The following is a 14,272-nucleotide window of genomic DNA, read 5'->3' as shown; positions in this document are numbered from 1 at the left end:
TTGAGCAAAGCAGGTCCTCCAAACTCCTGCTTTAGACCTAAGGCTTGGGTCCATTCTGGTTTGTTTGCTTGTGGCATACCAGTTGTTAAAATAGTTTGATCTCATCCTGAGTATATGAATGAATGAATGAATGAATGAATGATATCCAGAAGCTCCAAGCTTATCCAACACATCTAAGCCATAACCAATAAAACTCCTCTGAATATGCTTTTCTCCATAGTCTGCATTATTGCTTATTCCTCCATAGTCTGCATTATTGCTTATAACTCTTATTGTGATTGATTCCCTTCTTTCTTTCCCTTCTTATCAATTCTGGCTGAGTATCTGTAGTGAGGTGTCCTAATAGTGTCATCATAACTCCAAGCCAGTTCTTCCTTGCTTCATCTTTAACCAAGGTATTATTCCCTGAAACAGGCTTTTTTTTGGGGGGGGGTTATATTCCTTATACCTCTAAAACTGGCTCACAGGTCATACTGTCACAGCCTGCTTCATGGGCCATGTGACTTATTTCATATTTTTCAGTGAAGGCTGTCTTCTTTCCTACTGGGCTTTGGTCAAGAGAAGTTGTGAAATCACTCCCTAGGATTATATTCTGAACCCATATCCTCCTCAAACACTAGTTCTTTGTCAACTCTATCCACACCACCACCACAAGGAAGACTTCTGAATTTTTTTAACCTAGAACTGCCATCTATATCTTATAAAATTTTCTTGACTTGATATTTTTTCTTTGATTTACTGATTCTGTTATCAAGCCCCTGTACTCTGTAGACAATATGTTCTCTAATCCTTCTTTTATGCTTCTGTCCACTCTTAAAAATTAACCATTGGCTTACTGGGAACTCACATCTTTTGGAATTTTCAAGTTTTGCATTTCTCCATTATTCACATTATAACTTTTTTTTCACTAGCATGATTTTGGCATCTATACACCAAAGCAAAGGTTTCAATTAGCCAATTAGATTTTAAATCAAAATGATTTGAGCAATATTTTTTTTAAATAATCATATTTTTCATTCTAGTTCCATTCCTAGGGAATCAAGGATGGCATTGTTTCATTGCCATCTCTGTTCACTTAGCAGTACTTATCCACAGTCTTGTTTTACAGAAGATTTTGAGACTGTTAAAGCACAAAGGAGTGGTGTGATTGATTATTATCACTTGCAGGAACAGTTGGGAGAAGTAGTGTCCTTCTGGGCTTATGAATTCATATAGCTGTTCCTGCTGTGTTGTCGTGACTCTACCTTCTTTATATTCTGCTTCCTTTATTGAAGATACCTGAATGAACAAATGAATAGTTGAGACTGAGAAGCAGAAGCATTCAAGTTCTGATTACCTATTTGTCAATGATAAGGCTGCCATGATTTTTGGGAGGAGATTGATAACTCTAAATCCTCATTCTGATGAAATTACTTTGAAACACTTTAACTTGGTATTTGAGATTGCTAGTTATGACTTTTTATTATTTTTGTAGGCAGCACTCAGCATATTTGGCATGGTTGGTGGACCACTTCTGGGCTTGTTTGCTTTGGGCATTTTGGTTCCCTTTGCCAACTCAATTGTGAGTATAAAGAGTGAATATGTGTAAAACTTACTTTCCCAACTATAGTAGCAGCTTTCTAATTTTTTCTTAATTTGAAAGATATACTTCCTTTGATATCTGTCATTAGTGACTTAATGGCTTAAATTACTCATATTGACTTTGCTGGAATATAAAATAAAGTGCTATGCACTGGGATCCTACATATGTGAAACTAAATGGAAACTGCCAAAATAATATATATTGTGAATATTATATAGCTGAATCATATAATATTACAGTATAACTATATAACTAAGCATATAATAGAATAGAATATATAATGTAAATAAAGGATATTTATTATGAAACAATACATATTATGTTATACATTATATGTAATATATGTTATGAATATTACATAACTAAAGGAAGATTTTTTGTGGATTTATCTTTTTGCCTTTCTTGAAAGTCATTAGGATTTCTATAAACATTTTTTAAATTTAAAATAAGTTAATTAACATATAGTGTATTATTAGCCTCAGAGGTCACTAAACTCTACCTCTAAAAATCACTAGGATTTAAAGAAAGATCAACAGGCTCAGATGTGAAAGAGTTAAAAGCAGTAGAGCTGAGGATACCTGTGAATAGTCAGAGTACAGCAAAGAGAAGTAATAATATAAGCTCCTCACCATCTTGACCAGAGAGTCTATACTCCTGATATTTAAAGCAATAGTTCCAATATTATGGTTCTGTCCTTAAAGGAGTGATCATAATTGGAATAGTATCCAGAATGAGGTAATACCTCTCTTCTACACAGACATTTTTGGGCTTTAAAATACTAAATTTTGTTTGGAATAAATGAAATTGAAATTATTTCTCTGAAAGCCAGGAGAGACTTTACTGTGTAGTCCTGCTATAAGCTGAAGTTCAGGAAAAACTGATAATGTATGTATGGTTGTTTCATACAGTCATAGAATAACTGCAGAACTATGACTTTACATTTAGAATTCCATTTTCTTCATGAGGCATTATGGATTGGTAAGATGACTACTCATAAAGGCCATTACTATTATTATTAATAAGCACTGGATGTTATACACAAACAATGAATCATGGAACAAAAACTTATGCTATACTGTATGGCAACTAACATAACAAACATAACATAAATAAAAAAATAAAAAATAATAATTCTTAAGGAAAATAATTCTTAACAGATGGTAGCCACACTTGTGGTAAACATAGCATAATGTATAGAGATGTTGACTCACTGTGTTGTATCCTGAAACTAATGTAACATTATATATCAACTGTACTCAAATGAACATTTTTTAAAAATAATTATTCTCAAATAATTGTCATTGAAGTATCATATGAAAAACTAGTTTGGTAGAAATTAATCCCAATGAAAGAATAGTTTGTATCTACCTCAGAATGTTGAAGCTTTGATTAGACTCTTTACATTATTAAATGCACAGTGGTTTACTGAGTGTCTGAAACATTAAGAAAGACTGATTTGGTTTTTGACATTTACTGCCACCATGGGTTGCCTCCAGAATAGCTATAGCAGACTTGGTTCCATATAACCTTTTCTGGGGAGAAGTGTGATATTATTATTCCTGTCATAGGAGGTGCCTCTTTTAACTATACTCACATTTTTCATCAGCAGAGTATCTACCCTTGCTTTGGAATGGACTTCCTGCCTTCCTCTCTCCCTCCATCCTTCCCTCCCTTCCTCTCCTTCCCCCTTTCCCCTTCCCTTCCTTTGCTTTTCCTCCTCCTTTCTTTTCTCCCTCCTTCCCTCCCTTCCAGTCATTCATTCATTGAATATTTATGAGCTCAACACTGTCCTGGGAATAGAGAACTCTGAATATTTTTGCACTCATGGGATTTATAATTTTGTGGATCTTTGATCAAGCCATGTACAATGCTGAGAAGCAAGTCTGGCTTGTCAACAGTTGGCCACACTACTATTCCAATCTCATATTATTGAAAAAATATTTATTGCACGCCTCCTATATGTCCAGCACTCTAGTAAGTGCTGAGATACCAAAACCAAAAAAATCTAATTCTGCTTTCAAGGTTCACAACTTAATGAAAGAGCTCATAGTGTTTGTCCCCAACATAAATCTTCTGATCTTGTCATCAGCCTTCATCTTATCCCATCAATACACCATTCTTTGTTCCTACCCTATTATTTTGCTTGTTTTTTCCCTTACTTCAAGTATTCTCCCCTGTCTTCTCTATGGGGAGCTGCCCTGTCTGGTCAGTATTCTTTTTTTTTTTTTTTTTTTAAAGATTTTTATTTACTTATTTGACAGACAGAGATCATAAGTAGGCAGAGAGGGAGGCACAGAGAGAGAGAAGGAAGCAGGCTCCCTGCTGAGCAGAGAGCCCAATGTGGGGCTCAATCCCAGGATCCTGGGATCATGACCTGAGCCTAAGGCAGAGGCTTAACCCGCTGAGCCTCCTAGGCACCCCATCTGGTCAGTATTCTTAAAAGAAGGGGGAAATTTTCACCACAGAGGAAGAGGCCCACCAGCTCAAGATTCGCTTTTGTCCCCATAATTTGGAACTGGGGTTTAAATTATTCAGGGTCTAGCAGAGCATCTAGACTGCTGGTGAAAAGCAGAAGCGAGGAACCCATTTTCCAAAGATAGAGAAACCAAATGTCTTCAGAGGAGACATCTCTTTTTGTCTTTAGAAATACTTGGTGTGGTATTATGCACTGTTGCAGTCATTTGTGAAAACTGCTTCCTATTTTCCTCCTAGCTACCCTGAAGCACAATTACAATCATGCATGTTGTTAAATATGGGAATAAACTCTGTGTCTGCTTTCCCCTTCATAGTCTTTTGTGCATTTGGCATTCTGTTTGTTCACAAATTAAGCAAAAATAAAGGGGACTGTTGGCCTGGGGTCAACCATGTGATTGTTGTAGTTTTTTGGGTGTGAAGAGAGGAGGACGCCAGAAAAGACTGCTAGTCATGGAAACAGAGTGAAGGAATAGAATTATGAGATTAGAAAAAAAAAAAAAAAGCAGGTTGAGATAAGGATATGGAAAAGTAATGGAGTTACTGGATCCCCAGGACTCTGAGATGAGGGACCGCTGGCTCATGCTGCCCTGGACAAGAAGCAAGGATTTGTGGGGAGAGAATGATTTTAGGAGAGAAGCTGGTAAATCTGGCTTGGACCATGCTAAGCTTAATCTTCTGACATTAATTTCTGTCTCAAAGAAAACTACATTATTTTTCTTTTAAAAACATTCTTGTTTTACAGGGAGCAATTGTTGGTTTGATGGCTGGATTTGCTGTTTCTCTGTGGGTTGGGATTGGAGCTCAACTTTATCCTCCACTGCCTGAGAGAACGATGCCACTAATCCTTGAAACCTATGGCTGTAACAGCACACACAATGTGACAAATTGGGTGACAACCACAGAAATGCCATTTTCTACTAGTGCTTTTCAAGCACACAGTGTGGAAAGGTATTGAATTAAGCTTTATAGTGTCATATTTTAAAGAAATGCATGTGACAGATAGAGAACCCCAGTTGCCCAGTTGCTGCAATTTTCCCTAATTCTGAAATGGGTAGAGCCCTTGTGGCTTTCTGGCTATAGTATTTTATTTGGTAACAGCAAAAATTGATGTATGTTCTTAATTTTAATAAAAACCTCTGCCTCACTTACAGATCTGGAGAAAAATTGAATAATAACCAAAAAATTCTGTTATGGTTAAATGCTACCAAATATCAGCTCTAGTTGAATAAAAAATCATCTTGGTGAACTAAAGTGTTTTAAAATGAAAAGCAAAATTATAAAAGAAACACTGCTTATATAGGCTTTAAGTATAATCTTTATAGTCTTAAGCTACAATCATCTAAATATGTTAGGTCATTGCTGTTTGTTTAGATTTAAAGATTCCTGATCTTTAGAGCACTGGCAATGAGTTGCAGCTGTGATCAACTCACTTGTTGGAGTTTTTTGTATGCGGTATACTTTGGGGCTCTGGGTCCTTATTTCATCTGATTTAATGAAATGATGTAGATCTATAGGTAGGTGAGTGTTTTATAATATAGTAGATATAAGAGCAATATTTCTTTAGTGAACAATTAAATGTCTAGCCTTAAAACCTAAACCCTATGGAGATATGCAAGGAATACAAAAATGAGGCTGCTGCCCCCAAATTATTGCCCCTAGTTTCAGTTTTCCTGGAATGAAATCATTAAAGACTCATTCCCTTTGGGTCAAGATGTGCTGTGTCTCCCTTTTAAACTGGAAGCACTCCTGAGAGAAGGAATGTGACTTGTTAATAGTGATTCATGTTCAAATCATGAGTTCCTAACTATGAGAATGCTTGCCAATGGAAATTCAAGGCTGATAAATGTTGGTAGTTCCAGAACCTGAGACATTTTGGAGGGAGGTTTGACTAGGTGGGGTGCCATGGGGTGAGGGGCAGTGAAATGCCGAAAGTGGTTTGGACAAGCATGAAAACACTAATGTTTGTGTGTGGAGGGGGTAGTTGTTAGAGTCAGAAAGGGAGAAAAAAATAATTGAAGGGTACGTGGGAGGACATTCAGGATATACTTCTTGTTTCACAATTTTGCTTAGCATTTGTCCTGATTATGTAAATGTCTCTTTTAATTTAAGAGTCTGAGACAAAATAGTTATTTGGATTCTGAAACAAATAAATTAGCTGAAGTTTAGTATGTACCTGGTACCATAATGATTACTTTTATATGTTAGCTTGTTTATAAAATAACAGGTAATAAATAAGAATTTCTAAGAATAAATAACATACTTAGGTCTGGGCTGGCCATTTATGTAGTATCACAAGAAAGTTGTCCTCTCTTACTCACTTTGATTCCTGCCTTCCAGGAAGTTATAGTTTAGCTGGAGAGGGTGTGCTAATACACACAAAACAATTAATTCAGTAAGCACAGTAAGTATAAAACTAGCACATTGTAAATAGTAATAAATACTTGATGAAGATCTGTTAAAAGAGTGAATATAAACAAAGTTGGAGTGATTAGCATCAAGACTTTAGAGAGGTAGTACTACTTGAAGGATACAGAGGTTGGCTGGAAGGAGAGGGTTTGGAAAGTCACAGAAAATGACCAAAAGGGAAGTTGGACAAGAAAATAAACACTTAAACAATACCCTCTGGTACGTGGTGTTCATAGGTGATCAAGAGAGGCACCCTTCCTGGTAGAGTCAAAGAAACCTTCTTAGAGGAAGATTAATCAGGTGACCAGGGTTGGATAGAAGGGACAGACAGAAGTGGGGCATATTGCTCAGTGGGAAAACAGTATATCCAAAAGCATGAAAGTCTGAAGCCACGTGGTATCTTAGGAAATCATACATAGTTCAGTGTCCCTAGAGTACAAGGGGAATAAACTACACAGCTAAAGATGAAACAAAATACTCTTTGGTTGCCTGGATAACATGTTTCCATTACCTAGATACAGTTTTTATTCTTTAAATTCCTTAATGCTTGATGGGTATACATTGGTAGCCCATCATAGTTTTAATTTGCATTTCCTTTATGATCAACTACATTCAATACCTTTTTTTTTTTTTTTAAGATTTTATTTATTTGACAGAGAGAGATCACAAGTAGGTAAAGAGGCAGGCAGAGAGAGTTGGGGGAAGCAGGCTCCCTGCTGAGCAGAGAGCCTGATGCGAGGCTGGATCCCAGGACCCTGAAATCATGCCACCAAGGTGCCCCCATTCATTACATGGGGTGGGTTTTTTGTTTGTTTGTTTGTTTGTTTGCCATTTCCATTTGGATATGTACTTTTGTGACTTGGTTGTTGAATTCTTTAATCCAGCTTTAAATGGATTCTCTTTTATTTCTTATTTATTTGAGAATTTGTGATATATTCTAGATAAAATACATATTTTGAAATATTTTTCTCCTGCTTTGTGGGTTGCCTTTTTACTCTTGTAATGATACTATTTTGGTGGTCAGAATTTCTTTATTTTAATTAAGTTCAACTTATAAGACTTTTTTTTCCCTTTCAAGTTTTTATTTAAATTCCAGTTAGTTAACACATTGTGTAATATTAGTTTTAGGAGTAGAATTTATTGATTCATCACTTACATAGAACACCCGTTGCTCATCACAAGTGCCCTCCTTGATGCAATCACCCATTAAACCCATCCCTCCACCCACCTACCTTCTAGCAACCTTCAGTGTTCTATATAGTTAGGAGTCTGTTTTACGGTTTGCTTCTATCTTTTCGCCCTCCATGTTCATCTGTTTTGCTTCTTAAATTCCACCTCTGACTGAATACGGTATTTGTCTTTCTCTGGCTGACTTATTTTGCTTCACATAATATACTCTAGCTCCATCTATATTATTGCAAATGACAAGATTTCATTCTTTTTTATGGTTAATATTCCGTTATGTATATGTACCACATCTTTTTTATCTGTTCATCGGTCAATTGACTTTTGAGCTCTTTCCATAATTTGGCTATTTAGTTGAAAATGCTGCTATGGGGCACCTGGGTGGCTCAGTGGGTTAAGCCTCTGCCTTTAGCTCAAGTCATGATCTCAGGGTCCTGGGATGGAGCCCCACGTTGGGCTTTCTGTTCAGTGGGGAGCCCGTTTTTTCGCTTCTCTCTCTGCCTGCTACTCTGCCTATTTCTGATCTCTTTTGGTCAAATAAATAAAGAAAATGAAAAAAAAAAAGAAAATGCTGCTATAAACATTGAAGGGGTCATATATCTCTTTACATCCATATTTTTGTATCCTTTGGGTAAATACCCACTAGTGCAATTGCTAGATCATAGCTTTCTTTTTAAGTTTTTGAGGAATCTCCTTTCTGTTTTCCAGAGTGCAGACACCAGTTTGCTTTCGAACCAACAGTGTAAGAGGGTTCTCCTTTCTCCACATCCTTACCAATATTTGTTGTTTGCTATGTTAATTTTAACCATCCTGACAGGTGTGAGGTTATATCTCATTGTAGTTTTGATTTGTATTCCCCTGATGATGAGTGATGTTGAACATCTTCTCATGTCTGTTAGTTATCTGTGTGTCTTCTTTGGAGAAATAGCTATTCATGTCTTCTGCCCATTTCTTAATTGGATTATTTTTGGGGGGGTATTGTTTGATAAATTCTGTATAGATTTTGGATACCAATCCTTTATCAGATATGTCATTTGCAAATATCTTCCAAAGGCTGCTTTTTAGTTTTGTCGATTTTTTCTTCATTGTGCAGAAGCTTTTTTATCTTGATGAAGTCCCAATAGTTAATTTTTTTATTAATTTTTTATTTTTTATAAACATATATTTTTATCCCCAGGGGTACAGGTCTGTGAATCACCAGGTTTACACACTTCACAGCACTCACCAAAGCACATACCCTCCCCAATGTCCATAATCCCACCCCCTTCTCCCAACATCCCTCCCCACAGCAACCCTCAGTTTGTTTTGTGAGATTAAGAGTCACTTATGGTTTGTCTCCCTCCCAATCCCATCTTGTTTTATTTATTCTTCTCCTACCCACTTAAGCCCCCATGTTGCATCACCACTTCCTCATATCAGGGAGATCATATGATAGTTGTCTTTCTCTGCTGCTTTTGTTTCCCTTGCCTCTAGTAAGAAGTTGCTACGGCTGATGTCAAAGAGGTTGCTCCTGTGTTTTCCTCTAGGATTTTGATGGTTTCCTGTCTCACATTTATGTCTTTCATCCATTTTGAATTTATTTTTGTGTGTGGTGTAAGAAAGTGGTCCAGTTTCATTCTTTTGCAAGTTGCTATCCAGCTTTCCCAACACAATTTGTTGAAGAGACAGTCTTTTTTCCATTGGATGTTCTTTCCTGCTTTGCCAAAGATTAGTTGGCCATATAGTTGTGGGTCCATTTCTGGGTTTTCTACTCTTTTCCACTGATCTATATGTCATTTTATATCAGTACCATACTGTCATAGTCACTACAGTTTTGTAATAGAACATGAAGTCCAGAATTGTGATATCTCCAGCTTTGCTTTTCTTTTTGAAGTTTGTTTTGGCTATTTGGGGTCTTTTGTGGTTCCATACAAATTTTAGGATTGTTTGTTCTAGCTCTGTAAAAAAATGCTGGTGATATTTTGATAGGGATTGCATTAAATGTGAGATTACTTTGGGAATTATAGATACTTTAAGAATATTTGTTCTTCCTATCCATGAGCATGGAATATTTTTCCATTTTTTTGTGTCATCTTCAGTTTCTTTCAAAAGTGTTCTGTAGTTCTCAGAGCATATCTTTTTTACTTCCTTGTTTAGGTCTATTCCTAGATAGCTTATGGTTTTTGGTGGAATTTAAATTAATCAGGTCCTTGATTTCCCTCTCTGCTGCTTCATTATTGGTATAGGAATGCAACTGATTTCTGTACATTGATTTTGTATCCTGTTACTTTACTGAATATATGTATTAGTTCTATCAATTTCTGGTGGAGTATTTCAGGTTTTCTACAGAGAGTATCATGTCATTTGAGAATTAAACCAAAGACTGTAACAAGAGGTAAAGGACAGTATGTCATAATAAAGGTGTCTAACCAGAAAGAAGATCTAACAGTTATAAGTACTTATGCTCTCAACTCAGGAGCACCCAAATATATAAAACAACTGATAACAAATTAAAGGAGATCATTGATAATAATACAATAACAGGAGGGGACTTTAACACCCCACTTATACCAATGACAGATCATCTGAACAGAAAATCAACAAAAAAACAATGGCTTTGAATGACACACTGGATTAGATGGACTTAACAGATATATTCAGAACATTTCATCCTAAAGTAGTAGAATACACATTCTTTTTGAGTGGATATGGGACATTCTCCAGAACAGATCATATTCTAGGTCACAAATCAAGCCTCAATAAGTATAGAAAGATTGAGGTCATACCATGTATTTTCTGATCACAATGCTATGAAACGTAAAGTCAACCATAAGAAAAATTTGAAAAGACCTCAAATACATAGAGGTTAAAGAATATCCTACTAAAGAATAAATTATCAGTCTTTTCCTATATTGTTAGTCCTTTGTGTGTTCCAATTAAGAAATCCTTGCCTATCCTGAGGTCATAAAGAGATTCCTCTAATTTTTCATTTAAAAGCTTTATTGTTAACTATTTCCATAAATGAAATATAATCTACTTTGTAATTGATTTCTGTAGGTGCTGTAATCAAGACTCATTTTTTTCCTATATGGATATTCAGTTAACTAAATACCACTTATTGGAAAGACCTTCCCTTTGCCCCATTGCAAATGAGTATCAAATTTAACTAAACCAGATACTATCTTCTTGGTCTGTTTCTTGATTCTCTATTCTGTTCTATTTTGTCTGTTTTTCCACCAGTAATAGTGCATGATCTTAATTTCAATAACTTACCTCAATGTGTTTCCCTTCTTTCTGGGATCTTGGCCTCTCAATTTCTAATTCCTGCCTGCCCCATTCTTCCACTTTTTATCCATTGTTCTTAGACAGATGTGTTCTAAATCAAGCTACTCTATTAAAGCTAAAACTGGGATTCTAGAACAATCATTTTAGAAACATCAGGTCATGTTACTCCTTCATTTAAAATACTGCCACAAGTGCTGTTGCCCAGAGAAAAACCCAAACTTCATACAAATCTAACTACAACAACACAAAAGACCTCTGCCTTCCTCTCATCTTGTATTACTCTTATGTTGCTAATTATGATTTAGTCAGCTGGTGTTTACCTCTGTCTAGGACGCTTTCCTCAGAAACTTCTTGTTATTCATATCTCAGTTCAAATGTCGTTTCACAAATGCTTTCTCTGACATTAGGGTATAGTTTGTTCTTTCCACTCTGTTTCACATTACCTTGTTTTATTTCCTTATAGTGCTTTTCACCAGTGGAAATGATTGTATTTATTAGTTTACTTATTTACTGTATTTCTCTCTCCATTTGAATGCAAATTTTATGAGGGCAGGAGCCTTATTAGCTTTTCTTATGGTAGACTTTCCAATGACAAGAACAGTGCCTGGGACATAAAGCAGAGGTGAATGAATACAGATGGACATTTAGTATGATGGTGTATGGTCAAGAATAAGTCAGGCTTTTAATTCTTGATCCAATAAGATAAAGATGGAACAATAGTTTATGACATTAAAAACATTTGTTAAAACATTAAAAACATTGTTAAACATTTTATTCTGACTTTGCCATGCATGAAAATTATCGACACTGCTTTAGTTGCTAGTAGCATTACATAAAATCTTACAGTTATGTTTTTGTTCTTTCTTAGGACTCCACTGATGGATAACTGGTATTCTTTATCATATCTATACTTCAGCACTCTTGGAACTTTGGTAACGGTATTCATTGGAATGCTAATCAGTTTACCAACAGGTAAATATCAAAACATTAGTATTGCTGTATTTACCTAGATATCAATTTTTGCTATATCTCTTTTATAGCTATTTATGTTATTTTTCTATAGTCCTGTTAACAACTAGGTTAATTACCTGTTCCATTTTCATCGTGGGAAATTTGAATGCCTGTACTTGAAAGCAGAAGATCCTATTTGAACCTTTGTTCTACCACTTACTAGCTGCATAAACTTAGGGAAGTCCATATGGCTACTCTGAGGCTTAGCTATCTTATGTGTAAATGAGGATAATGGCAATTGACTTGCCTTTCTCATAAGTTACTGTAGGAAAAAACAAAGTGCTTGACAAAATTGTATTTAGCTACTGCAATGCTAGGATTCTACATGTATTATTACAGCAGTCCTGTGTCATGATATTTTCATTGTCCTATGCTGGCTTTTTGCAAACTGTAAAGAAGTATACAATAGGAATGATCATTATAATCTTTACATCTGAACATAGTGTGAGGCTTTTTTCACAGGTCCATAAATTTTAAAATGTTATTTTAAAAAACATATTGATAATACACATTTTATACACTGCTCTCTGGGATTGCTATAGAGCTGTTACCCTGGGACTTCATTTTGTGAATTCCCTTGGTCTCCCTCCTGTGTTGGATTCTCTATTGCCAGTATTCCATTACTGATAATTTTTGTTTATCCCCTTAATTGAATAGAGCACATCCTTTAGCATGTTCTTGAGAAAGTGTAGACAAGAGATTTAAAGATGTGGTGTCTTTTGAAAAAATGTCTTTAATTCTCCCTTATACTTGATTGATTGTTTGAGTAGAGAATCCTAAAAAAATAGCTTTCTTATTTCAGAAAGGATGTCTTAATTTTCTCCTAAATGATTATATTTTTACTGAGAATGCCAGTGCCATGCTACCTTTTGGCACTTTGCATGGGACTCATTTCACAATGATTGCTTTGCCGTAAGCCCTTGTTATGGTGTTTTCAATCTGGAGACCTATGTCCTTCAGTTTGTGGACATTTTCTTATATTATTTTTGTAATTTCCTGTTTTCACTTTCTGGAAACTCTTGTTAGTCAAATGTTTTAGTCTCAGACAGTTATTCTAATTTTCTTCTCTTTTCTCTCGTATTTTCCATCACGTCTTTTAGGTCTACTACATGGGATACTTTTCCAATTACTTTTCCAATAATTCTCAAAGGAGCACTCTGATCCAGTTTTGAGAATAGTCTATAAGGGAAGGAGGGCAGGTAGGAGGCTATTGCAGTAATCCAGGTGAGCGACTGTGGTAGCTCAAAGCCGGGTAGCGTATAGAGCTAGTGAGAAGTGCCAGACTTCCTGATTTCCTGCATTCCCTCACCCATGTACATTTGTAGTAACCAGAGGAGGGGAAGGCAGCTGCACTGCCCTCTTCATCAAAGGTGCAGTCACTAGTCAGAAATCCTATACTTTGTCCTAGTATGTCTGATGTCTTTGTTTGCTTTATGCTACAAAGCTACCAGCACTATGCCACTTGAAGGAATTCTCTCAGCCATTGTTTTGTGGCTCCTGAATAGCACTGCCTTTCACACTTCTGTGATACCTGTATTTACAATTAACAAATTATATTAATAATTAGTAGTGATATTAATATAATGACATCAACAATTATATTAATTAAAATTATTATATATTCAAAGCATAATTACACATTTATAAATAAAGTTTGTTGTTATTCATTACCTCTTAAACACATTTTTAACTATTCTCTTTCATTTCAAAAATGACTGTGCCTTTCTTCATAAAAAAAATTACCAACACAGTAGATTTATTCTTCTGTCTGTTTTGATATATTTTAAGATGGATTTTAAAGTTTCTTACTGGTAACCCGATGATTCAGGTCAGGAATACACCTAAACAGTCTCCTTGTACTATTTGACCTCAGATCCTATTCAACACATTCCTTTTTCTTTAAAAAAAAAAAAATGGAGTATTGGAGCATTCCCTTTGAGAATTCCCCCCTATTTCCCTTAAAATTTTTATTCTGATAACCATATATGCCTGCTTCTTTTGTTTTATAAAGTCATGCTTTACCTAGGTGAGCAGGCATCCAGTGATAAAAAAACAATTCAACTTCATTAATTTCATAAATGACTTATTTCCACTTCATAGCAGCAACGAGCACCTTGAGAAAATAATCTAGAAACATGAAATCCTAACACTATTTGAGAAATAAATAGGAAGATTCAGGAAGAATTCTGTTCATACAGACTGGGTTGGCATTTCAGTTTCACCCTACCATGTACTGTGTACCATGAGTGGGTCTGTCTCCTCATCAGTAAAATGGGGTAAATAAGGCCCTAAATAAACCATAAGCTATGAGTATAGTAATTGTTTTACTCATGTCTGTCTCTACAGCAC

The 14,272-nt window shown here is 35.6% G+C and overlaps 1 protein-coding gene across 1 annotated transcript in view; it reads left to right on the top strand.

The window, feature by feature from the left end:
- The window catches only part of SLC5A8 (solute carrier family 5 member 8), a 60,374-nt gene that overhangs the window by 41,303 nt on the left and 4,799 nt on the right, over positions 1-14,272 (top strand). The window contains exons 11-13 of the mRNA XM_059186650.1: positions 1,475-1,561; positions 4,800-5,005; positions 11,781-11,884. Coding sequence (XP_059042633.1) covers positions 1,475-1,561; positions 4,800-5,005; positions 11,781-11,884 — 397 coding nt within the window. The remainder of the gene's footprint in view (positions 1-1,474; positions 1,562-4,799; positions 5,006-11,780; positions 11,885-14,272) is intronic.

This window comes from Mustela lutreola, chromosome 8, assembly GCF_030435805.1.
Source record: "Mustela lutreola isolate mMusLut2 chromosome 8, mMusLut2.pri, whole genome shotgun sequence".
Lineage (NCBI taxonomy): Eukaryota > Metazoa > Chordata > Mammalia > Carnivora > Mustelidae > Mustela > Mustela lutreola.
This window is presented reverse-complemented; position numbering and strand designations above follow the sequence as displayed.